We start from the raw sequence: 26,732 nt of genomic DNA, 5'->3' as shown, positions 1-26,732 counted from the left end.
ACCAAACACTCTCTTTCTCTTTCGCTCTCCTGGGCAAAAAGGATTCCAGGAAAGTGGGAGTCACACTTCCTAAAAGTACATGAGAGGCAACAAACATTCAAACAGCAGCAACTTGGTTCAAACGAGAACAATATTCACCACGTCATGCTTCAGAACAGGAAGTTTTATTCATAAAGACTGTAAGGATTGTTTGATAAGTCAGAGCAGTGCCAATACTGGAAGCAGTGATGAGTAACTCTTTCAGAGAAAACACACACACACACACACACTGCTGCTTTCTTTGTCAATGTCTGATTTGCCAACATCTGAACTCTTATCCTGTGAAGATGGGCTTTTTAGAAGATTATGAGGTTCTCTGAAGTTTAGCTCTCTGATTATATAGCATGTTGAGGGAGATTTTTCCAACCACCCACACCAAAGCTCGCTTTAGATAAAGAGGAAACTTAAATAATGCCCCCCTCATCTCTCGGGAGAGACTGGGGAGAACAGGAAGCAAGTACGTGGAAAAGCAGAGAACTGAAAATTCTTAGGCTCACCAGGAAGTTAATGGCCACACAGCAAGACTTGGTTTCAAATGCATCAATAGACATCTGAGCTTGTTTATATTTTAGCTAATGTTTCAGGATTCTTGCATTAATTGCTGCTCATCAATTTGTCCCAAAACAAAAAGACTTCCTTGGAAACCTACAGAACAGATGAAGTATCAAAAAGACAGCAAATCATATTTCAGTTAATACAATCACTGTAAACAAAAAAGTCTAAAAATTTATGGTAAAAAAACTGGCAGCAGTGCCAGAATTTTAGCGTAAAAAATAAGGTAGCAACATTTTAGGTTTTATGAATTTAACTTAAATGTACATTTAAAAAAGGTATTTCATTAACTAATATAATGTCACAACCTGTTGAAGTATTGAAATCTGTTTAGTACATTTGTAATACACTAATAACCACCAAAAGCAGGTGGTGATAAGAAAGTCACGTGATGAACCAAAGCTCATCACAAGCTGAGAAAGAAAATATATATATACATATACATATAGAAGGTACACAGTGTCATTCACACAAATACTAAACATCATCATGGTAACACATGCACGATACTGAAATAATGCAATAAATATTAATTGAACAACTGTAGATAACATAAAACCCTTATGAAAATAATTGGAAAGGAAAAACTCAGAAGAAACTATTTCTATGTGAAAATGTATAGGAATTCTGAGAATGTCAATTTATGTTTTTTTCACTGTAAATTATTCATTCTTTTTCACTTCCAAAAACTGAACTTACCGTTAACCAAGTAATAGGTTTTTACTGTAGCATTTTTACAGTCTTTTACCATTAAAATCACATTAAAACATAAAAATTATTTTTTTACAGTAATGGGGTTACAAGCTACAAGTATGAATGTGACATGAAATTATGCATCTTATTCTAATGCATTTACACTGAAAGAGGGACCCAAGCCATGTTGAAGGACTAGAAAGTCATCGAAATGTGTAAATGGGCTCTTTTGACCTAGCAACCACACAAAACACAATTTTCCCTAAGGTGTTCAGAACCTTTATTCTTGCCTAGCAATCACCCAGAACTTTAGTTGCTAAGTTGTTGTCTTAGAGTGCTGTTAATGGGTTCTGGGTGGTTGCCAGGGTGTTTCTATATGGTTGCTATGGTTCTTAGAGTGCTGTTAAGGTGTTCTGTGTGGTTGGCAGGGCATTAGTAGGGTGTTTTTAGTGTGTTGTCCTGAAATCCACTTAGAACACTATAGCAATACGTTAAGAACACACTGACAACCACATAGCAACACTCCAGAAACCACCCAGAACACTACAGCAACTACAAACTTTTCATGCAAGAGTGTTGCTATGTGGTTACTAAAGTGTTTGGGAAAGGTTATTAGAATGTTGCTAAGATGTTCTTAGAATGCTATTAAGGTGTTTCGGGTGGTTGCCAGGGTATTGCTATGTGGTTGTTAAGGTGTTTGGTAAGGTTCTCAGTGTGGTGCCCTGTCAATCACCCAAAAGACTTTAGCACTACCATAAGAACCTTTCAGAACACATTATCAACCACCTAGAACACCAGAGCAACATGCTTAAAACTTTTCAAAACACCATAGCAACTACATAACAATATGTTTTATTGTCCACATGAGAAATTTTGTCCCCAAACAAAAGATCTACCCCTTGGTAACCTATGGAACAGATGAATGATTTGAAAAGAAAGAAAAATCAAGTTTCTTTCAATGCAGTTTCCTAAGTGTAATGGTTTTACCAAATGTGTTTTCTTCCCTTAAAGAAGAAAATTCAGTCATTCATCAGTTTAAATCAACAGTTGCCTTTGCACAGGAGCCAACGGCAATGACAACAACAGGACATCGGTTGCCAAGGATATAAAATGACAGGGGTGTGGCGGAGCATTGTTTTCAACACATCTCATGGCAAAAACATTATTGCACACCAGCGTTTGCCTGCCTTCAGTCTGAAAGGAATGTCGATGCTGTGTTTTGCCAAAGTTTGTTTCGACTCCCAGCGGTGAGAGGATTGATCCAGCATGGAGTTCTAGATGCCTTTCCTGACGTTTTTTCTCAACTTCTCTTGGAAGCTGAACTTGTGCTTCCTCTGAGTCTCTCTCCATAGAGATGCTCCTGTATGAGGGAGGACAGCTGTTAAGGTCGTAATCACTCTCTCTCAATGTACATTCATACACATACTTTAGCCGCTTTGTAACCTCTGGGGGATTTCAATGAGTTTCTATGTACAGACAGACAGACAGAGACAGAGACAGAGAGAGAGAGAGAGAGAGAGAGAGAGAGAGAGAGAGAGAGAGAGAGAGGGAGGGTTGATGTTTAGGAAAAATGAATAGGTTACTACTGTACAGTATTGATCTTCAATCTTGACATTTGGACAAACATCCAACCCTAAATATAGATCTTTAGCATTACTCATTCCACACAGTTTGTGCTGTGGATATGAATGACCTATATAAACCTACCTGTATATAAATCTATATAACAAATATAATATGATTATATATAACATGAACATAATCCTGTTTCATGCATTAAAAATACTCAAGTACAGAATTTTTTGACTGTTTATGTGTTTCTAAAATTGCCCAGAATTTTTAGAAAATTCCCAGCGAGTCCTCGAAAAAACAAAAGTGAATGCTCTGGCACCCCTCAGTGTTAACAGAGGAGACAAGGGCTCCCATTGAAGAGGTCACCCCTCTTCCCAAAACCAGATGTTCATAGTAAGCAGGCAAGTGCAGAAAGACAGCCTCACTCTCAGCCTGTTTTTAATTTCTCAAATACGCAGAGACACATGAAATAAGCAGACGTGACAAGAAAAAAACGAAGGGAATGGAGGAAAGAGTGTACCTGAACTGTGAAGAGCTCAGAAAGATACAGTTTTTACAGGATGGCACTTTACATAAATTGAGTGCAAAAAAAAAAAACTTAAGAGATGTTGGTTGTCTAAATCCTACCTGTTTAAAAATTTACAATTTGCAATTTTTTTTTCAATCTTGGTACTACAAATTGGGGCATCTAAATAGCTACAATGTAGCTCTAATTAGTGTGATTAAGCATTATAAGTTACATATCAAACAAAGACAAAATACTACCACATGTAAATACTAGCAATAATACTGTTAATTAGTTACAAATAAAAAAAAAGTTTTAAAGTACTGCAATGAACTGAATAAAAATTCAGTTACATTCAAATTAAGTAAAACATTTTCATCCTATAAATGTAGTCCCTAAACGCATGTTCTTTTTGATGAGCGGGTACGAAATTCCGGGGAAAAGGGCGGATTGCTTTACGGCAACAACAAATGCACGTGTACAACCAAAGCCACTAGAAGGCAAGCCTGCAACCATTAGCCGAAAAAGCATAACGGCTAAAGCTAACGCTTCCAATCTGGCAGTAAGTGGGAGAGGATGCTGCGTTCAAGTCCTCCTGGGACGTTCCTACTTACGAGACGACAAGTCGTAATTACGACGTCAGGTGCGTTCAAGTCAGTTTAGTCGGTCAGTTTAGTCGGCTCAAGATGGCGGTGTACCTTCTTTTAATAAATTACAAGAAAATACAACAGGGTCTGTTAACTCTGCTTATAGAAAATGAAGAGCAAAGAATTCGCATCAGGTGTGTTTTTCACCTATAGGTGCAAAAATGATAGCATTTTTTTACTTGGACTTCATTAACTAGCTGCGTAACAAGAATATGACCAATTTAAGTTTATAGGACAACTAAACTATCAATTTAAACAAAAATTTACCGTCAACTACAAACGTTGCATCCATCGATTCCGCCATGTTTCTCATTGACACGCCCCCAACTCGGAAACTCGGGGCTTAAAGAAAATTTCGAGTTTCCCACTCGTAATAACGACTTTGTGATGGCGTTCATGTGCGTTCAACTCGTAAATACGATCTATCCGACATGACTTGAACGCACCAGGAGACCAGAGGCCGTTTTTAAAAAAAATGTATGTCAATGGAGGAGAGGCTTTACTACGCTGAATAAACAGCTTTTTAGAAGAAACGGCTTATCATTTAATGAATCGACAGCCTATTGGCTAACCTTCAACATGTTTTACACTAAACAATACTTTTGGATTGAACTATTTTTAGAGTTTACCACGAAAAAAATGCAGTTTTATAAGAAAAGTCACTGACTTTTTGCGACAGGTGGGATTCAGTTTACGGCACTTCTCATTCATTCCTATGGCATCCGTAAACGACAATTGAGTGTGGCACAACACTGAATGAAATTCAATGACATCAAGGCTGTAATGTGATTGGTTTTTAAAGGTGCTGTATGTAGGATTGACACCGAGTGGTTGAACTAGGTATTGCAGTAAAAATTCAAAATATTGCAGATGTTTTTTTTCACCCCGCCCCTCCTCCTCAGACTTGATGCACATGCAGGTTGCCAGATTGACAACACCAACAGGAACGAGTGCATTTGATGATGAATGAAATGAAATCCGTTCTGTTTTCCGCCAACTGCCAACCCGGGCTGAGGAAATACAATTGGGTAAACTGGCAGTGGGCGGGTATCACAGACCAAAACAGAGACCGACATTCCGGCCCGGAACGCACATTTTCAAAGAAGAATAACTGACTATAGCATTGTTCTTCAGATAAACAAGTATGTTAACTTAGCATGTTTCTTAAATATCTGCAAACATATTATGGTATTTTTATGCTTTAGTAGAGTCAAAAACTTACATACAGCACCTTTAAGGGACACATGATCCAAGTTAGCCGTTACGCTTTCTCCAATAGTAGGCCTAAGTAATACAGACACTCTCATCTCCTTATAGATAATCTCTGGTACAACTATCGATGGTAATTACGACATCGATATATTTACGACTGTGAATTCCAACAGTAGGGGGCTCTAAAGTCGCAAAAATACACAAAACTACATTGAGTTGCTGTAATTTTTGAATTTAATACAGAAACAAACCTATAAGAAACTTGGGGGCCACGAGGCTCTGCCATTTACAGGCTTAGTTTTTGCAGGGTGGCAGATAAATCAGTGTCAAGTCTTTTGGGAAAGCAGCGAGAGCGGTCGTATCTCATGCGCTCAAGGTCAAGGATACAAAGGCCTCTGAGACGGACACACAGCAGGTTACTCAGCACGTCCTCCACTACAGCAGAAGGCTTTAATTGACAGAGTCTGGATCTCATCCAGCAGATAATGGAATCAATGGGGCTCTCGGGTCAGATGGAGGATACTGCCCCAGAATGGGGTACTGAGGGGAAAAAAAGAGAGACAAGAATGGAATGGACAACAAAGATTTCAAATTACAGCTTGGCGACCTTCCTGATTCAACAGAGCAAGAAAACTATTACTTGAGGGAAATGTTCTCGTTTACACTTAAAATGGGGGATTAGGGACTGTGAGTGAGTACTGTGTATCATCATGTCATCATATGCGATTCACTGGGTACAAAAATGGTTTATAGAAATCAATAAGGCCTTCAGACGTCAGACTTCACCCGAGAGACAACACACATGTTCTGCTGTTGCTGAGACAGACTTGGAATATTCAGGGAGTTACACAACACAAAACTCCACTGCTGCTCAGAGGGGGAAACAAATGTATCCTGTCATGAATCCCCTGCATCCTGTCAAAGCCAAAGCTATGTGTTCAAGAGCAATGAATGAGCATGTGATAGACCAAATAGAGAGTTCGCCCACAAATAAATTACATCATGTACTCACCCTTACATTGTTCCAAACCTGAAGAAATTTTGAAGATTTCTCACGTGGGGCTTACAGTGAAAGCTGACAGTCAGGCATCAACAGTGTTTTTTTAATAGAATTTTTCTAAAAAGCTCCCATATCAGAATTTATTATTTTTTGTGAAAAAAATCAGCTGCGTTTATGGCAATACTAAAGTATCTTGACCTATCTGTCTAGGTAAGATAACTTACATGGAGCAGTTTTCATACCAGACAAAGAGATAAAACAATTATGTAAGAGAAGCAAGCAGATAGATAGATAGATAGCTAGATAGATAGATAGATAGATAGATAGATTGTAACAAAAAGAAATGTAACCAAGTATAATTAAATTAAAATTTAATTAGGTTAAATTTTTTTTATTATTAATTTTCAATACTTTTAATGCGATATATATGTATATGTGTAGTTTTAAATATATATTCCATCCATATAGTTTACATTTGTGTGTTTGTATATATATTTAGAGAGTTTTAACATTTAAAAAAATTGTTTAAAAACGAAATGTAAACAAGTAAAAATGATAGGATTATATTAAAATAAATTAAAACATTTAAATGTAACCAGATAAAATAAAATGTGAGCCACTGCCAGCTGAGTTTCATAAGACTAGAACGGAATTATCATAAGACTGGAAACTTTAATGTCTGCAGTACACAACAGCTTCACAACCCACACCAAAGCATTCACTAAAAATGTCTCCAGTTTAACCCCAGTGTCTTGAGTTAGCCAGCACTGTTTTCTATCTTTAATGTGGGCTTTGCTGTGAGGCGTAGTGGTTCACACATTTAATGGTGATTTTGAGTCTTAAAACTAGTGCTGAACCCCAGGGGAGCAGTAACATCATTTATCAAACACTTCAAATTTGCTACATTAACCCCAGGCAGTCTGAGCCATTACAACGGTCTTATAAAAGAGCAGGACTAACAAATATTGCATTCTGAGGATGTATTTACAGGAAATCAGATCATCAATAATAAAGGATGCCCAAAATGTGCTCTGGAAATCTTGCATGTAAACTCCCATGTGTTGTTTTGAGCACACTATAGGGACAGGCACAGTGAAATGAAAACAAACAGCTAAGGAATTTGCTTTGCGAGCACAGTTTTGTTCAACAGCTCATATGGATGCCTTGTGTGCATCATGTGAATGTTTTTTGCTGTTCAAAATCACTCAACAAAAAGACTCATGTTAAAGGAGTGTTTCCTCTCAAAATATGCTTTCAACAAATAAGTGGCTTGTAAACTATTAGGCTGAAGTTGGTTTTACAACTCTTGGGAGATGTACTTTAATGTGTTGGACTTTCAATGTTTGCTTCAAACTAGTCCTACGTGTCCAGGTCTTGATTAATAAGGTTTGGTTCACATTGAAGCTTATTCTGGCAAATTAAACTGGCAGACATCTTATTTCAGGAGAGAAAGTTGAATAATGACCAGCGACCTTCGAGTTCAAACAGCTACACAGACATTCAGATGATTAATGAGCACAAATACACAAAGTGCTAGAGTAAAAGTCTTCTGTAAAAGGGGAATTGTAGATACTCGATGAGAAACTGATGAAAAGAGCTTTCAAGTCAATAAATAGGAGTCTCTTTAACTAAAAAATTGTATAGCTTAAGGGTTAATCAGGATGGTATTACAACAAAACTTTGTAATGGCTCTAAATATCACATCATCCAAACAGATCCATTTAATTCAGACTGAGATGAGAGATCAAATTTGTCTGGGCATCTCTGCAAAAAGTCTTGCATGTCATTCCATAGGTCTACCACAAGAAGGCAGAACTGCACCTAAAATGCAGTTGTGAGCGTTTTGTTCTCAAAAACATACTGAAAACTTCACCCAAAATAAAGGGCTATTAAGAATTAATTAAAATAATTTTTCAAACAGAAATTCTTTGAATGAAACAAAGTATTATACCGATGCCATCAAAGAGATGCATTGTTTTTTAAAAAAAAGTGCCGTTAAATACTGGATTTAAAGGCAAAATTAACTTTTACACTTCAAATCATACAAAGAGACAAAAAAGTTTATTGCTGACATGCATGTAGAGATTTGATGAAGTACAAAAATATGTCTTTTATACAAATTAGTTTTTCCTCTGTACAATTACCCAGTTTTTTTTTTCTTTGACACCATTCTAACCAAGCAGCTTATGACATTAAACGTTCAGGCTTTTGACCAGTTTCATCATGTTTTGTTTTACACCAGATTTAGATTTTCCAGTTTTAGTAAAAGATGCAAAAAAGTAACAATTCTAAAGAGAAATCTCCCAATTTATGAAACATCTGCACAAAGTGGCCTAAAAAGAAAAGAAAATCTAAATTAAACTTAATGTTCAGTATCTTCCCTTGCAGTGTCTTTGTGTTTTTTGGAGTATTCATCATTTGCAATACACCCACATCCACTACAATTTCTGCTGCATCTTGGGCACGTCTTGCTAATTAGAATCATGCACTAATTGCTTCAAATTTGTATACAGAGCTCAAAAAACGTACACTTCTCATGCTGCAGACAGAATTTTGGACATCACGGAACTGTCTATGCAAGGGGGACGGAGGAGTTTGCAGTCACTTGCGTAGGGGGCATATTAAACAGAAATATTTACTAATTTCTTTCATCTAGATTTTGGGTACAGACTACACAACCACATCAACAGCAGCCATATTGCAACTGTACAAATTTGCTATGATATAATGGCTTTTGTGAGAACTCTACGTAGACCTAGGATATAGCCTTGAGGCACTCCTTTTTGAATATAAGGAAAGGACTTTGATTTGCTCACAAAAAAGTCCCTCTCCAACAAGTCACGCATATTATCCACTACAATACTGCTTTACAACCAAATATATTCACATTGAGGTGGGAAAAACTAATGCTTTCAATGGTGGCTTGTGTGGAAACATTGGTGCGATTCTTCAGAATAATAATACCCTGCACTGTGTTTTGCACTATTGATGCCTATCCTCCATCACAATGTCTTTCACACTGGCCAGAGTGCGGTATCATTCTATATCGATTCTACATGTCATGCTAATGTGCATGATAATTTAGTTGACTTAAAATAGAGCTATGCAAAGTCAGTCACCTAATTAGTGTAGCTTAATATACCGACAGGATTGTTGCAATAATTATTCAAGAATTTAAAAAAAGGAAAGAGACAATAAAACAAAACCTTCACTGAAGATAGAAGGAAAAAACATGAGATCAATGCTTTTGAGTGATACATGATCTCTACATTTACCATGGCAGATGAATTAAAAACAGCAAATAAATTAAAAGGAAAACAGAAAGGTACGGATATACTACCAGGCTGTATGTCTTCAAAAGAAGAAATTAAAGTGGAGATTAAAAGGACAAGCCAAGCTGCTAGTCATGAGCTCAGAGATCTACAGTACTGAATGACCTTTTCATTTAATGACATGAGTGGAGCCAGACATAAAGGCATTGCAAACTAAGCCACAGGTCCACAGGTCGATGCAAGCCAACCGCCTAGTATACTAAGATATATTCTAGCATCAGAAGTACATATTCACTGCTCACGGTTGAGTTGAAAATCTGTTGTTGATAACCTAAGGCAAGATATCCCACAGTTATGCTTTATACACATGGGGTAGCTTAAAACAGGACTGAAAAAAATCAAATGACATTAAGAATCGGTTTCCTTGCAATATTCTCAAACAAGAAACATGGAGAGGAGTGGGTTTCATGGCATTTCCTTCCTGATGATCATGAAGCAGTTAAAAAAATAATAAAAAGAAAAACAAAAAGAAACAATCCCCTATGCAATGGGTTTCTTTGTATCATTGTGGCCAGAAACGTTCCCTAGTGGCCAATCCTCGATCCCTGAGCTGCAGCTGAAATCTGTGTGGGTAACGAAAGCACCGGAGATACAGGACATGGCAGAAGATGCACTTTGATGGCTTGGCATGCTATCAGAGGGTGAGCGCTCTAGACGGAGGGACACAAAAGGAAAGGAGGGCTTAAGGGCTGTGCTTACGGGGCTTATCTTGGCTTAGACTTCCATATGACTGCCGGCTTGGCCGCCCTGCTTCCTGACGGTTTCATCCCATCACCAGCTGTACCGTACCTCGTCTTTTTCCAAGCACAGCCCTGCGATGAGTCCCTGTGTGGCACACACCGAAATCCACAAAAGTACCACCTAGCTCAGCTCTCAAAAGTCCGTTGTAGTGGCATATTACATGATTAAAAGTAAATTTCCATTTGGTCGAATGCACAGGAAGTGGTGGTCTTGCACTTTCTGCTGCCTTCTGATTGGACAAAAGCAAGATGGGAAAATAACGTACCATATTGGCCGGTTTGGATGCCAAGTTATGCTTTTGGTTGTATGCATCCAGACACAGATGCTAGCTGCCAACAGAAACCCATTCAAATAGAGGAAGGAGAAACATGCGCTGCTATGATTTCAGTAATATGAGGTTTTTAGCTTTTTAACTTGTGAAACTTAACATCTTCAATGGAAATAAAGAGAATAATCTAACTTAAAATGCTACCGTTTTAGTAGGAGAGGAGGGGAGAAGCTTATTTAGATTGAGGAAAAACCAATCACTGGTTTTGACACAGAATAGTTACACAACCACAATGCTAATGATCTTGAGCCTGTGCTTGTCTCTCCTCAACATAATGAGTCCTGCTTTCATAAGAACGGAGAGCGTTGTTAAAAACTGACTAAGAAAGGAGGAAATAGAGAGATAGAAAAAAATGGTAAGAGGTAGATTTGCAATCATAGATACAGATGGGAGCAGAACAGACGAACTGGTTGAGGGGAACAGAACAAAAGGGTTGATCATGTGATCCGAGGCGCTCCTGTAGAAAGTGCTGGGGGAGAGGCGGATGGAAAAAGGATAGTTGTGTGATCTGCTACATGATTCTGTTGGGGTATTGCTGAAAGTGTGTGCGTGTGTGTGTGTGTGTCAGATTTGGGCAAGGATTGGCATGGTGGATGTGGTGTTGGTGGTCAGAATCTCATTACACCTGTGTCCAGAGTCTGTGTCCTGGGCCGATGAATGGAGCAACGGAGCGCTGAGCTGTTCCTTGGCCCAAGTTTGTGTCTGCCAGACTCACGCTGCATGCTCACAAACACACACACTCTCACACGCAAACGTACATAAAAGAGTGCGCCCAGTTCCGTGGCTCGCTCCACTCCTTGTGACCCCCGTCTGCAGGCAGAATGACGGTGCTAATTCCGGAGGAAGCGCTGGGCCAGTATAGCGGCATCCAGAGGGCTGATGGGTTGAGCGTCGTAGCCAAGGCGCCTCACCGGAGGCACGTTACCGAAATGCCTCTTGCTGAGGAAGTTCTTGGTCTCGTGGATAGTGTTTTTCTCTTCTGCCAACAAGAGCTGTTGCCTCATGTAGTTTTCAAATTCGTACTGAGACGACTCCTCTGTCACTTTCGCCTGGGGGGAGGGTCAATAAAAGACCGTTTCAGTGCCAGAAAGTACCTCACTATGTTAATGCAGTTTAAAGAGGAAGTTTATATTATTATCCATGATTCAATGCCACATAAAGCATTACATATTTTGGACCATATTTATAAAATACAAGTAAAATGAATTTGTATATAAGTCAGATCATACATACATAAATGGTCCCAATGATTTTAATGCAACATTTTACGCAACAGCAGTGTTAAAGAAAACTTTTTTTGACTCGGAGTCATTCTTCAATATTATTGTAACATCTATAAGCGGAACTGACCTCCTGAAGATGTTCGGGGTGGTTAAGCTGATCGTCTATGTCCGGCACCACTTGTAGAGGGCCACTCAGTGAGGACACAGATTGCCTATTTAAAAAAAATTATAATAAATCAGTCGATGACAAATGGGAATTTTCAGATCTACAGCCAAGGGAACATTAAATGCATGACTGAAAACTGCACTGGATTGCAAAAATGTGGCGAGACAACATCGCTGACCAAAAATGACATCATCCCATCACATAAATTCCTAATAAGTTACTTGAACTCTGACAAGAAGTCTTGGCTAAAAATGGAACAATAAAGTTGATCTCATTTCAGATGAGACGCACCAGGATGCAATGATGGCGCTCAGAGACTCGAGCACCTCGGTGGCAGTGAGCCTCTGCTGGGGGTCAAGCACCAGAAGCTTCCTGATCAAACACACTGTACTTTCTGATACCCGCCCATCCCTGTGCAAAACGAAACAGGCACAAAGACAAATTAGCATTTCCATCTGCAAAAACATTTTAGAGTCTTCATTTAAAGGAATAGCTCACCAAAAAAAAAAAAGGATAAAATTTAAGCCGTTTCAAACCCGTATGACTTATTTTCTTCCATGGAACACAAGCGATTTATTAATAAGGTACAAGTAACTTTTAGGCTTCAGAAAGGACGCAAAAGCACCATAAAAATGGTCCATGCATCTTCTGAAGTCATACATCAATTATACATGAGGAACAATTCAACAGAAATCTTGACATCCAATGTCATGAAGAACATGAGTGTTTTTCATTTTTGGGTGAACAATCCTTTTAAACAAGGGCCATCACAATATTTGCCAATTAACATTTTTCAACAATTAATTCACATCAAAGCACAGAAAGATAAATGGAGAGACTCACTCAGGGATGGAGTACTCTGCTGCTTTGATCTTGCGGAAGAGCTCTTGAGGTATACTGTCATAGAATGGGAACTGGCCGTAGAGCATGGTGAACAGCACCACACCGAGCGCCCACATATCACTGGGTTTACCGCGGTATGGTCGACCTACATGGAAACACAAAGTGCAATTTTAACAAGCAGCTCTACAACAGTTTGCTCATTCAATCAGACTGGAACTTTCTCTTGGGCGAGTAGTGATAGTGTGTACACATAAAACATATGCTACCAATAGTGCCAAAATCTTATAAAGTCCCCCAAATCCTGTTCACACTCACTAAACCGCTTTGTTTACCACCATAAATGGGCAGAACACAATGTGCCAGAAGAGTACAAATGAGTCATGGGAGCTTTTAAAAGAGGGGTTAATTGGGTAGGTTTCTGTTTAGTAAACAATGTGATTTGTATGGTATATTTTTCTGTAAGGTACACATTCTCTGCTTCTACTTTGACCCTACGCATGAGAAAGCGAAAGAGAGGGAGACAAGAGAGAGAGTGAGCAATGGAAAAACAGTGAGAGGAAGAGAGCGAGAGAGAGAGAGAGAGATAGGGAGAGAGCAGGAAGAGTAGTTCCTCTCTGCATGACTCATTGTGATGACTCACTGAAGCAGCTCTCCCTTTGTTCTGCTGTCATATTTGGCTGATTTACTCCCGGTTTCTTTCTGTCATTTTACTGTGAATGGAGACCGCAAACAAGAGCTTGACTGCGCCTCTATTTAACATGTATACTCGGAATGCACCATCTAACCAGAGCCTACATCCATAGATGTATTGGGAAAAACCCCGAAAACACATGAAAGACAGTTCTGGAAAGGTGGTGCGGTTTGATATTTTAGTTAGTGAGTCAACTAAACGAACAAGATTTAAATGCAGGGATCTTCAACTATGTATCGTACAAATAGCACTCTGCACGCAAAGTTCATGTGACAAAAAAACACAGTCCACAAACAAACTTTTATTGAAAATAGACATTTTAAACATTTAAATATAATTTCAGTATTGAATGAATTATATGCTTAAATCAACGTCACATCACTTCATTTAAATTTTTCAATGATCTGATGGTGTCTTTGAATTGAGCAAAAAACGAAGCATCTCAGAAGGCAACCTACTTTATGGTAAAGACGTGTCGGACAGACGCCTGTGATGCATTTATGCACAGGTTTTTGAAATCATATGAATACTTTATACATCATAAATGACAATATTAATTGCTTTGCAATGTAAAAAATCTAAAGTGAGGCATATCATTATATTTTAATTTTACTTAATAAATTACAATGTGAGGGGGGAAATGAGACATTTATTGATATTAATATAATACAATATAATTAATATAAACATTATTAATATAATTATATCATATAATATTAAGGAATATTTTAGGTTAAATACAAGCTAATCTCTATTGGCAGTTTCTGTAATGCCCCAATTTTTTTTTAATCTCCAAAAACAATACTGACTAGCCACTTTTAAGTTTGTGAAAACCAAAAAAGGTCAAAATAATTTGTGTGTGTTAACTATTCAGTAGGGCTAACTGCACTGTGCTACATAAACGTTTGACATAAGATAAACAGCGATTCCTATGTACTGAAATTACATCACTTGAGTGAACTTCACAATCTCTCTTCACAGAGAGAGATTGTTTGGAAAGATACACCTCGTGATACAACCGCTGTTAATTTGATCCGTCGCACTGCTGAGATCTGCTCGAGGCCATGACAACGAGCTTAAGGGAAGAGTTTTGGTATTGAGTCGTTGATGAGCTAACAGGTCAAGTCTTGCGGCACGCAACACACACAATGTCTTCAATCAACCTAACTATTGCTCATCCATGCTGACGGTTTGTGACTACTGTCCTGATTAGGGCCGTGTAGGTGGTTGGGTTTATGAGCTTTGATTACAGTGGTGACATTGAGGGTGAGTCATGTGAATCACACACACACACACACACACACACACACACACACACAGAGAAGCTGAATTCTCACCGCTCAGGACATCTGGGCTGATGTAGGCTGGACTGCCTCGCTGGTCCTTTAACAGATCTTCCTCACTCACCAAATGCTTGCCAAGGCAAAAGTTTGTGATGGTGATCCGATGGGTCCTGCAGCACACAAAACACCAATGACGTCAAAAAACAACCATGAATCTTCACATCAAGTCGCACTGTTTATATTAAAAAGATAGCTTGTGAAATCCATGATGTGCATCTTAGTAAGCATGTCCAGGTCAAATGTTATCGCAAAATCAAAAGGAAAAAAAAAACTATTTTGACAATTTAGCTTGTCCTTAAAAAAAGGCATAAAATGAAATTAAATAAAAATAAACAGATGGTTAGAGGGATAGAGTCTGGTAACATCATCCAAAACAACAAAATAAAAATATTTTCCCTTAAATTCTGCTGTGTTTATGAATTTAATATGATTGCGAGATTCGGTTCATTCCAAGTGGGTATACATGCATACATAAAAAACACTTTTTTTACACTATACATGCATATCAAAACGAAACTCTAACAGTTGTTAGTCGAGTCGTGTGTGTATCTGTGCAAACATGCCTCTGATATTTTTGTCTATGTCATTAAATCTAATCTGTGGCAGGGAGCCATTCTGCCTTTCCAGAAAGCAAAACCCAACATGACAGAACACACCATGACTGCACTTGACAAACAAGTGAGTCACCTGTGGCTTCTCACAAGCTCAGGGATGACTAATCTTTGCACATCAGAAAGGAAAGAACAACACTTTTTTTCAGTGACAGGCATGCAATGAAAACAAGCACTCTAACAAACACATAGAAATGCATTCACATTTACAATGAGCAAAACTAACACGTCAGCTGACAGAGCTGAACTGGGGGACCTCCAATGTGAGAATTCACACAGTCACAGCTGTAATCTCCCTTCACTGAAAAAAACCCCTCCACCACTACAGCTACATCTCTCAGCTACATCCTCTTTTCCCATGCTTCCCCAGTTACACTCTCACTTTCACACCCTGAAAGTGACTGTCACACTTACGCCTAACAGCTACAAACAGGCCCGTTCCTGAAGCTTGATTTTTTTTCCCAGCAGAGTTACTAACAGATTTAAATATGATCACCATCTTCATTTAAAAAGGAGGGTCATGATTAAATTAGATTAAAAGGAGAAAAGAGATTAGTCACAATGGACTTTGTGGAAAAAAACATTCACTGCATTTGTACCAGTTATAAATAATTTTCAGTTTACTTTTAGCATTGCATTAATTTATCAAATGCAACTCTATATTCGTGCATGAACTGGATCTGCTAAGCTCCAGATGGCTCACACTAGAGGACAAATGATTGATGATTCGGTAAAGTTTGTGGTTCAAGGCATTTAAACACAATTTCAAAAGTTTTGTTTTATGATAGTTAGATGAAGCAAACTAAACTAAGTTCATTTGTTTCATCTTGTATGGCTTTTTTACATGGCAGTTTCTTGTTGTGTCGACCATTTCAAATGTACCTGCTCCTAATGTCTAAACCATTTGTTTTTGACACACGGTTTCCACTAGTTTTCATCTTCATAATAGTTTTAGCCTTAATATAAGCTTTCGTCTGGCTTCATCATGACCATGTGCCTTGGTTCCCGAGTGAAAAGAGTCAGCAAGCGTTTCTCCTCAGGACATTCTCATTGCTTACTCTCCTCTTCCTGCTCATGTGAAGAGACCAGAAGCCTCCCGGTCTCTCAGTGCTGCTAAAATTAGCCCCTGTTGATGGGAAAAGTTAAATGGTTTAAACGCAAGAGGAAGTCTCGATGCCGAAATCTGGTCAGAACTTCCTCTGCTGGGTGAGGTTATTGTGGAATTTTGATGCAATTGTTTGGTATTGGAGTTCCTTTGCTTGGGCAAGCAGTGTTGTAAGAGGAAAAAAGCTAATAGTGAAAGCAAATGTGCAGATCAGGCAATTTGTTCACTTTTATAGAGTCTTGACGGTGACAGCCATATGGTGTCAAGGAGGGAAAAGAGGTATGAAGTAATGGCAACAAACGCTTGTGAAATGTGAGAGAAGCTTCTGCACTACAGGCAGTTATTGACAAAATGCTGAGGATAAACAATGCCTACACAGGTTGATTAGGACCACCAGATTTATTTTTGAAGGCCCAAATGTCTTGTCAAAAAAAATAAGTGTACATGTCATGGACCACTTATGAGTAATACCAAGTACTTTCCATTCCACCCAAAGCCAACAGTCTGACGGCTGGGAAGGGTCACACAGACAATAAGATCAGAGGGGTATTTGGAGAGTGAAAAAGAGAGAGAGCTCTGCCAACGTTACGTGAGAGTGACTCAGCTCTGAGCTATGGATCCTTTGGCAGAGGGCTGTATTATCTCCAGCTGGGACACAGTGTTCTGCTTTCTTGCTGAACTGAAACAGACAAACTGCTTGGTTTCATCACCATAGGGTCCAGTGACGAGTGCGAGTACGTGTGGATGTTTTATTTTTTCGTTCAGCAACGATATACAGGTGCATCTCAATAAATTAGAATGTCATGGGAAAAGTTCATTTATTTCATTTGTTAACATGCTTGGATACAGCACTCTGTGAACAGCCAGCTTCTTTGGCAATGAATGTTTGTGGCTTACCCTCCTTGTGAAGGGTGTCAATGATTGTCTTCTGGACAACTGTCAGATCAGCAGTCTTCCCCATGATTGTGTAGCCTAGTGAACCAAACTGAGAGACCATTTTGAAGGCTCAGGAAACCTTTGCAGGTATTTTGAGTTGATTAGCTGATTGGCATGTCACCATATTCTAATTTGTTGAGATAGTGAACTGGTGGGTTTTTGTTAAATGTGAGCCAAAATCATCACAATTAAAAGAACCAAAGACTTAAACTACTTCAGTCTGTGTGCATTGAATTTATTTAATGCACGAGTTTCACAATTTGAGTTGAATTACTGAAATAAATGAACTTTTCCACGACATTCTGATTTATTGAGATGCACCTGTACTGGTCCGTGCCTGTCCTTTTAATTGACTCCCGTGGAAAGGCGAAAATGCCTGACTCAACAATGACACATGCAAGATATTAAGACGAGAAAAAAACAACAACTATATTTAAAAAAAATAAAATAAAAAAAAATAAAAAGAGAATCTCTCCTCAAGCAAGCCTGCACTGCCACAGCTCTGACATGTACCTTTTCACACAAAAATAAGAATTCCAAGTGCAAAAACCAGCTTTAGTAATAGGCGGGCATGCATGCCTATAAATAAGCCTATAAATAAACTCCAAAGTGTTGCCCACAAAGTTGCCAGGTGCATTTCAGAGCAAACACCACAAACATAAAAACCACCATGTCACATGCTCTTCCTTCCTTTAATCTATTTGTACACTACCATTCAGAAATTTGGGGTCTGCAAGTTTTTTTTTTAAATGTTTTTGAAAGAATGTGCTTACGCTTACAAGGCTGCATTTATTTCATAAAAATACTATAATATTTATTTTATATATTACATTTTAAAACAACAGTTTTTTTTATTTTCTATTTAAATATTTTGTCATTTTAATCATTTATTCTTGTAATGGGAAACCATGGCAGTAATGGCAGCCATTACTTCAGTATTCAGTGTCACAGGATCATTCAGAAATCATTCTAATATGCTGATTTGACACTCAAGAAACATTTATTTTTATCAGTGTTAAAACCATGCTGCTTAATCATTTTGAGGAAACTGTGAAAGTTTTTAGGACTCTGATGAAGTTCGAAAAGCTCTTTTTTTAGCATTGAATGGTAGTGTAGTCAGAAGTTTGGTAGTTGCTCAAAAAAGAAAGAAAATTAGTTTTTTGAAAAATTTGAAAAATTATTTACTAACAGAAAAACATCCACTTGTTTGCTGTAGGCTTGATGAAGGGGTTAATGGCAGAAAAGGTGCATAATGCATACCTTCAATTCAATCAGCCAGGAAGTACAGTTGCCCGTAAAGAGTCGAGGAAAGGAGAGGAGATAAAAGAAACAAGCTCCACTCCTCCTCTCACTACACATGCCACTGAGCTTATATGGTGTGACGGGTTTCATAATTAGACAAGCTGTGCACTTATGTGACCGAACTACAATATGCGAGAACTCAGCAGCGAGCAGCACATGCTGGCAAATGTGACAGGCAGAACTGAGGATTTTCAATTAGTCTCGTTCCTGGGGACATTTGAAATGGCAGAGACAACAGAACTGTGGTTAGAAGTGTACCAGTTCCACACACACGGCAGAAAACACACAAACGCACGCGGCGCATATGGTGTTTGGAGAGGGTCTTTATGGATGAGGGATTGGGAATTCCACTAGGCCTATCCGATTCACAATGCTTGCCGACCTCAGATGCCTTCAAGCCAGCATGTGCGGTTTCATCACCCGCCCGCCCCCCCTTCCCTGGCTCCATCATCCTCTCCTTTTTTCCAGAGAACGAACCAGGGGCACGTACCATGCCTACTCGTTTTAACTGGGATAGCTTCCCACTGCTCACTCCCCCTCCCTTTTCAGCCTGTGGGGATGAATCACACTCTCACTAAGAGCTCAAGAGGAGAGAGGTCAATGAGGCCAGACGGTGCTCCATGAAACCCCAACAGAGGGCTGAGCGCAGAGAAAACTCCACCGGCACAGCAGGTAAAAGAAAAAAGAAGAGAGGAGCCTTACCTTTTATTAAGCACCATGTTTCCAAGCTTCAAGTCTCTATGCACGATGTTCTTCTACAAAGGAAAAAAAACAGCGAACCGTTACTATGTATACCTAAAGATGCTGGCTACACTTGGAGAGCGTGCAACCTGACATTCATCATTGTGGTATATTACAGAAAAACGCCATGTACCCATCAACCAACTTGTGAATCACACAGTAAACATAAAATGTCATGTGCAACCATTTAACTTTTGCAATATAACAAACTTCCAAATAAAACAAATTATTCAATGAAAAAAAAAAAAATAGTAGGACTTAATTTTATCATGGGAAACCACAATAGGTAAACAAACTCCTGACCTTGGCCTTGCTAGCGCCATTAAGAAAGTTGTCAAGTAAAACAGACCATTTTGATTTTACATCGACTTTAAAAGCAGTTGGCAGCTCACCTTATGCAATGCCTCCACCACTCTCACCACATCATAGAAAATAACGATGGCCTCGCGCTCGCTCAGTCGCTTCTCTTTGATGACGTAATGCTGCAGGTTGATGAGGTCGGCCGTCTTGTCGCTGAAGTCGTGGGCACAGAGGCAGTCAAGCACCAGACAGATTCGTCTCTTCATCTTCCGCACTTTGTTGGCCTCCATGTCCTCGACAATCTCACAGGAGCGGTCCTGAGATGGAGAAGTGAAAGAGATAATGTGTTAGAAAAATTTTGCGCTGAGAATAATTGCAGTGACAGAATAAAAGACTTTACCTCAGACAGCCCAGCAGTGCATTTAACAATGTGTAAAAAAAAAGCAAATGAACACATAACTGCACCATTAAGCTTTTGAATGGAGCGAAAGAAGAAAATACAGGGTTTAAAGAACAAGATGACGCTAATGGACTGCTGGTACAAAAAGCACAGCAGCGATTCTCCTGTATGCCTCGCCAAGTGCAACAGCTTGAATGATGAAAGCCCTCCTTCAGTCACCTGAGACTGGGGTCAAATGAGGGCCATGAATCGATTGGCGGTGTGGTTTGTGTTTGCAATGACTGCGCCTTCGAACACAAGAAGCAATCCATAATTAACTGGCCCACTCTAGAGAGAAGCTATAATAAACCAATCAATACTGCGAGCTTCAATGAATGGCCCTGACAGCACAGTACGGCTTGTTCTGCAGCCCATTTCCACCGGGGAAGAAAGGAGAGGTCTAGATATAGTTGAAAAACAGGAGCAAGAGAAAAAAAGAAAGCGTCTTGCTCAAAGAGAAAGTAAGTGGTGAGTCACTGCGAGCACTTTGTGATGAAAATGAAAACAACTGATGGAACAATGAAGAAACAAATTAAGTCGTGGGACTGAGAACGTACAGTCTGGGAGGGAATCTTTAGGCATCTCTCAAATCGATTGCATGTTGATTCAAAAAGGCACAGCCAGTTTCCAAAACAAGTCTTTGTGCATTTCAATTTCGAAAGGCGGATTGTGGACAGATGTGTACTCTGATCAGCTAATAAAAACAGAATTAACGGATATAAGATGCAAAAATGAAATTCTACATTAGACCGAAACATTCAAGTTGTTCCAAGCCTGTATGAGCTTCTTTATTCTGCTGAACACAAAAAAAGATATTTTGAAGAATGCGTGTAACCAAACCAAACTATGAATTTGTGCGGCTCAAACCAAAACTATTTGAGAAAAAATCATGAAGCATCAGTCTTACCTGGAAGAGGCCGTGATGGTGCACCACTCCTTCTTGGTTGGAGAGCAGTGACAGTAAAGAATACTCTGTATGCAGGAGCATTTTCCCTTGCCTTTCTTCCTGTGTCTCTCCTGCTGTGTCTCCACGTTCTTCCAGGGTGAGAATCTACGACAAAGGTCGAAGGTAAGAAGACACCACACCACTAGATCCTGTTCTAAACCTTCCTGGGAGTCTCTTATCTTCACTGCGATGGCATACTAAGCTATCAATGATCTTGAGGCAATACAGAGGGTCCATTAAAGGCTTTATCTTCAGAGGGGACAAAGATAAGTCCCTCACATGTACTTCAACACATCTGGACAACCATCTGAGGGACACTAGACTCAGGGGCATGGAAGAGTGGGGTCAAAAGGTTAGACTCTAGGTTGACAAGCACCTTTCAGTGAAGCACCTTTCAGTGAAGCCCCTCCAGTAACAGGCTGGTCCATAAACAATGAGGTTTGATGGTCATCTCTGAACCAGAGTCGGTCATGAATTGGACAGTATTGTGGAGATTTGTTGTGGCAGGTCAAAGGTTCATGCAAACAGTGAGACACACAGGGGCTTTTGTGTTCAGAAACAGTCTCAATTCCCTGGCCAGGACATGTTTGAATCACATGGGAGGGTTTTTTGTAAATTGTGTCTTTCTGTATCACCTCACATCTGGTTTTAAAAGCCATTTTGTCTGATCTGAAACCCAATAAATATCTAAACAGGGACAAAAATGTTGTAGGGCTGGGTAAAAACAATGATTTTTTTTTTCAATTTATCAAGATCTTCAGAATGAAGTCGGACTGATCCTTCACTGAATCCATCATAAACTATTTAAAATATTAAAATGGTTAACAGTTATTGTAATACTAAAAATTGTAATAATGTTTCACAATATTACAGTTTCTACTGTATTTATGATCAAATATATGCAGACTAGGTGAGAATAACCACTCACTTTTAGCTGGTAGAAATCATCCGTCCCATCCTTTCTGGCTAGACACTGCACTATACTCTGCACGGGAGAGTTTCCCAGCCGTGGACCTGTTAAGATGGAGAGGAATAAATAAAAGAAGTGTAAATAGATGAAAAAGTTATAGTCAGTACAGAGCACAGCAATTCCCCTTGAGGCCAATCATAAACACTCTTATCACAGCGCCCTGCACTACTACGTCACACTGCTATTTCCAACTGTGATGGGTGCATTTCAAAGGCAAGATGATAGTGTGATAGCGCCATACAGGAAAAGACCTGCAGATTCAGAAGTGAAGCCGTCAATCTAAAACATTCCTGAAATTCTTTTCAAACAGAGGACTCTGAACGGAGCCTATACCCCCTCCTCCTCTCGCCTGCATAGAAACATAAAAAGCTAGTGTTGAAGATTCACTTGCAATACTCTAGGCAGCTTACCTAAAACAAAGGGACCAGCTCTCTTAGCGTTGTTGCCAGATATCCCAGGACAAAGGAGCTTGCTGGGTCTGCCGGATGACTCTCCGGCCCCTCGTTCCGAAGCACGGCGTTTAGACATTCTGCAGATCTGAAAAAGAGTTGAGAAAGCGTCAATACTCGATTCATAAAACAACCTTACATGCAACCAGAGAAATGGGACTTCTTGACTAAAATCAAATCTACAAGGCATCCAAACAAAGCAACCCTATGACACTCATTCAATTCTTGCCTTGAGAGACAACAGCCAATCCAATGAGGTCTTTCAGTACACCATCAACAAAGTGTGAGTTCTAAAGAGGGCAAATAACAGGTGAAGAATTCATGCCCTCCCCCGACACCTCAAAACAGTCAGATTCCATTAACAACTCTACCCCTGTATGAATGACAACCCATCAGGTCCATATGCATTTGCATGAGCAAAGATTAGCAGCAGGTGTGAACTGTTGATGTGACTGCCATGTTAGACAATAGAAGCCCATTCACAAATGGTGCCGTTGACCACAACTCGCCCGAGAAAGGAAAACATTCAGCACCGACGGATCTCAAATTGACTAAAATAACCCATGAATCTTGAACTCTGCTGCTGCAATTCATGTTTTTTCCCTTTCACTATTTGTAATCCTTCCATTCCTTAATCTGCATGGGTTTATCTGCAAATCTCTGTGGCGTAATCTGCATATTACAAGATTGCAATACTGACCGGTCTGCAACAAGGAACATTTCAAAAGCAAAAGCATTCCGATATCACAAGCAGTGCATTAATTATAGTCAAACATTCAGAATAAAAGACTTCTTTCAGAGTAAAGCCTGCTTGTTTTATTGGGTTCTTGTATAATCTGATGATTGCTTATGTGGTTCTACAGAAAGGCAAGTGGTGCTACGGACGGATACAGTGTGATTCACACAAGCCCTGGGGTTTGCACTGGTAGCAATTTGTCAGAAATAAGAAATGCTGCTGTTTGACACCAATGGTAGCGTGACACAAGCAGCCTCTAGACATCATATCACGATGCGAGCGGGGGGGTGGGAGAGCGCATTTAGCATCGTGGACAGTTCTGCACCCCTTGGGCTCTTCAAAATCAATCTCAACTCTGTTTAAATGAAGGCACAATGCAGAGACTGGGCATGAAATCCCATTGATAATGAAATGACAATCAATGTGCTCTAATAGCAAATACATATGAAGTAGAACTAAAATAGCATCTGAAGTTTGAATTACAGACAGTTGTGATTCACATTTAAGCTACAAGCTTGGTCGCATTGTAATTTTGAATGAAACAGACATTCAAATGTAATTCTGCAATAGATCACACAGCTTGTCTCGAGGACGTAGGAGGGGGTACAGTTGGCAGTTATCGCATATCATTTCACACGTTTACAGCTTTTTTGTCTTTCTGGACCCAGACTGTTGACAATGTGACAGACGGGGGTGAGAGACGTGACTGCTTTCATCAACACTTTTGACATGCATTGTTGGAGATCTGACATCTTTAAAGCACCACGGCTTGTTGCAAAGAGCGTGTCTGTGCATTGGCACAACCAAGGCTGAGAATGTGACCTGCAACCTCAAGGGAAACTAAAGACATCATGGTTGGTATTAAACCATCTGTAATAATTTTAGGTCATGCCAGACCTGAATGCAGTTGAAATTATCTCACTGACAGCAAGATGCACGTATGCTTACAATCTTGAATCCAATTCAGAGCTACTGAATGGAATTCTCAGGAAGCAAACACCAGTAAACAGAAAACTGTCATTAGTTAGGCCTACTCACTCACCCTCCTGTTGTTTCAAACATGATGTTTTTCTGTGGAACACAATAGGAGATGCTAGACGGTCTCAGTCAGCATTTGCTTTCATTGCATTTGGGAAAAAATTAATGGAAGTGAATGGAAGGCTGTTAGTCTCTAATACTAACATCATCTTTTGTGTTCCACTGAACTAATAAACATCACAGAGGTTTGTAAAAACATAATTAAATGATGAACAAACCTTCGTTTTTTGGTGAACCATCCCTTTAATAACAACAACAACAACAACATGGCATGCTGCTGATGAAATCATACTATATGAAGGATTACTCGTACTGCTTTGAATTCATCAGACTGAATGGATGCAGTGTGGTCATCTTATGGCATTATACACACATCACAGTCATCAGAGTGAAATATCATCCCTGCATGATTTAAACGCTCTGATCCACACAGCAGCAGAACATTTTAATATTTTATTAGATCTAAATATACTAGCTGTCACCGCATGCACTGCAAACTTGAGAACCTGGCAACCTCCGAGCACCGACTGGCAGCTTGATGCAACCCGTATCAGATGTGCATTTTTGCACACGTTTTGTTTGATATTTGGATGTCTAAGATTTGTGGTGTTTAAAAACAAGTGACTAATGTTTCCATTTATAGTTAAAACGACAGCAGAGAGAATAGAGACAGGAGCACTGCAATGTGATCACAACTGAGTACACGGCGTACACCGACGAACGCTGTCAACCAGCTACAAGTAAAATATAACAATAACCACTAATATAAATGACTTAAATAAGCGCGTGTAAGAAAATAAAGCTCACGTTCATATTAATACAACGAGCCTACTCGAGTCGTCTAGCACTTGCAAGCGAAACTTACTGATTTTTACTTTGTATTCTTGCTTATATAGTCTTTATCGCAACATGTTTAAAAAGACGACAATTTAATCGTTGCAAAAGCGCGTTTATCTGAATTTAAGGATGAAATTAAAGACCAGAAAGCCAATGAGTTCACCGTGTCCCTTTAACGGACTGTGAAAATCTCCTCAGCCGACCGACGGGCCATTTAACAACTTACCAAAACCGCCGAGGGAATCCTCTGTCGTACACTAATTCCCACTCATTTCTGGCCGATTAAATGTTCAGCAGGGGTGCACCGACATTTACACTCCACCACGAAGAGGTTTGTTTCAAGCGAACTGGAGAAATGTCACGTTTACCGACAGGGGTTTTGAGGGAAAAGCCTTCTTAGGACAACTGATCACATCTTTCCATAGCAGCACCACCTGACAACGGAAATGACGCACATGCTGTGAGTGACGGAGAGGCGAGGCCAATAGAAAACGTTGTTTGGTGTTCCCGCCCCCTTACGTGCGTTCTTGAGATTGGCATTCTTCGCTAGTGTGGAATGATAAACGTAAGCACTATGTAAATGAGCAGTAGAGTACTACTGCATAACTCCAGTCAAGTTTTGACAAATGTGGAGTTTTGTTTAAAAAAAAAAAGATGTATTACGATGGAAATGAATCGCCATACACGGAATTAAGTAATAAAACCGGACTCTTATCAAACATTACTAACAAAACTTGATATACACATTTATTCTTGAGTAGCTACTTGGAACAAAAAAAAACTTTATGTATGTAAAAAATTATTTAGAGTAATCTGAAGAGTTTTACAATACATTGTCGTGCAAACTCTGGCTTCTTCCATTCCTCACATGTTTGTTTTTGCCTATCATCACACATTATGTGTGCACTGTGCACAGCACTGGTCTATAATAGTTAATGCTATCTATAATAATAATGATATAGATCAGTGTCAACAGCTGCCAGAAACAATATAATGTGTCAAATATTAATAATAAATGTTTGTACCAGTACCAATGCTTCTTTGTAATTATTTTTGAAATTTACTAGCAATTAATGAGTGAAAATAGTTTTCAGCTCCATCATAGCAATGTCTCTTAAAAATATGCATGTGTATTAATATAATAAAGTTTTGAGATACGAGGACATGTGGTTTTAGAGGTTATGAGTTATGTCATAATTTTGCTCAAATAAAGAGAATCAATAAATATATGTTGCATTTGTCTTAAGAACATTCTAGAAATAATGTTTAATTAATTAAATAGTGGAAATTTTGTCACTTTAAGAAACTGCAGATACGTGTGTCAAGAATCAGTGCCAGGTGAAATAAACATGACACATCGATTGCATCCAAGACTAAAGGGTAAATAGATCAATAATAATCTACCCCTGTTCATGCGAGTACAGCAAACCGGTTT

At 39.2% G+C, this 26,732-nt stretch overlaps 1 protein-coding gene across 3 annotated transcripts; it reads right to left on the bottom strand.

Moving 5' to 3' along the window:
• Nucleotides 1-2,150: 2,150 nt before the first annotated feature.
• On the bottom strand, nucleotides 2,151-25,741 carry stk40 (serine/threonine kinase 40). 3 transcript variants are annotated; one of them, XR_001609591.1, is made up of 13 exons: nucleotides 25,524-25,741; nucleotides 22,648-22,774; nucleotides 22,196-22,281; nucleotides 21,229-21,372; nucleotides 19,975-20,199; nucleotides 19,544-19,596; nucleotides 14,882-14,997; nucleotides 12,854-12,998; nucleotides 12,302-12,421; nucleotides 11,972-12,056; nucleotides 11,380-11,670; nucleotides 5,472-5,760; nucleotides 2,151-2,644 (listed from the first exon to the last, which is right to left on the bottom strand). XR_001609591.1 is itself a non-coding variant. In XM_016276605.1 (11 exons), the coding sequence occupies exons 2-11, from the start codon at nucleotides 22,763-22,765 to the stop codon at nucleotides 11,452-11,454; spliced, it is 1,311 nt and encodes a 436-aa protein (XP_016132091.1). In that variant the 5' UTR covers nucleotides 22,766-22,774; nucleotides 25,524-25,741; the 3' UTR covers nucleotides 8,265-11,451. The 3 variants fall into 3 exon arrangements, 1 of the variants encoding a protein (XP_016132091.1); XR_001609592.1 differs by lacking the exon at nucleotides 5,472-5,760; XM_016276605.1 differs by lacking the exons at nucleotides 2,151-2,644; nucleotides 5,472-5,760 and having other exon boundaries at nucleotides 8,265-11,670.
• Between the last annotated feature and the right edge of the window lie 991 nt (nucleotides 25,742-26,732).

The sequence above is a fragment of the Sinocyclocheilus grahami genome, unplaced genomic scaffold (assembly GCF_001515645.1).
Source record: "Sinocyclocheilus grahami isolate Dianchi unplaced genomic scaffold, SAMN03320097.WGS_v1.1 scaffold104.1, whole genome shotgun sequence".
Taxonomy (NCBI): domain Eukaryota; kingdom Metazoa; phylum Chordata; class Actinopteri; order Cypriniformes; family Cyprinidae; genus Sinocyclocheilus; species Sinocyclocheilus grahami.
The sequence above is the reverse complement of the archived record's forward strand: the minus strand, read 5'-3'. Positions and strand labels throughout refer to the sequence as shown.

Bases quoted from the DNA above. Each gene is read 5' to 3' on its own strand.
- stk40 (XM_016276605.1), bottom strand. From the start codon at position 22,765: ATGTCTAAACGCCGTGCTTCGGAACGAGGGGCCGGAGAGTCATCCGGC. The intron at 22,282-22,647 runs GTAAGCTGCCTA...CCATCTTAACAG, and splicing joins AGCTGGTCCCTTTGTTTTAG to GTCCACGGCTGGGAAACTCT. The intron at 12,422-12,853 runs GTGAGTCTCTCC...CGTTTTGCACAG, and splicing joins GCAGAGTACTCCATCCCTGA to GGATGGGCGGGTATCAGAAA.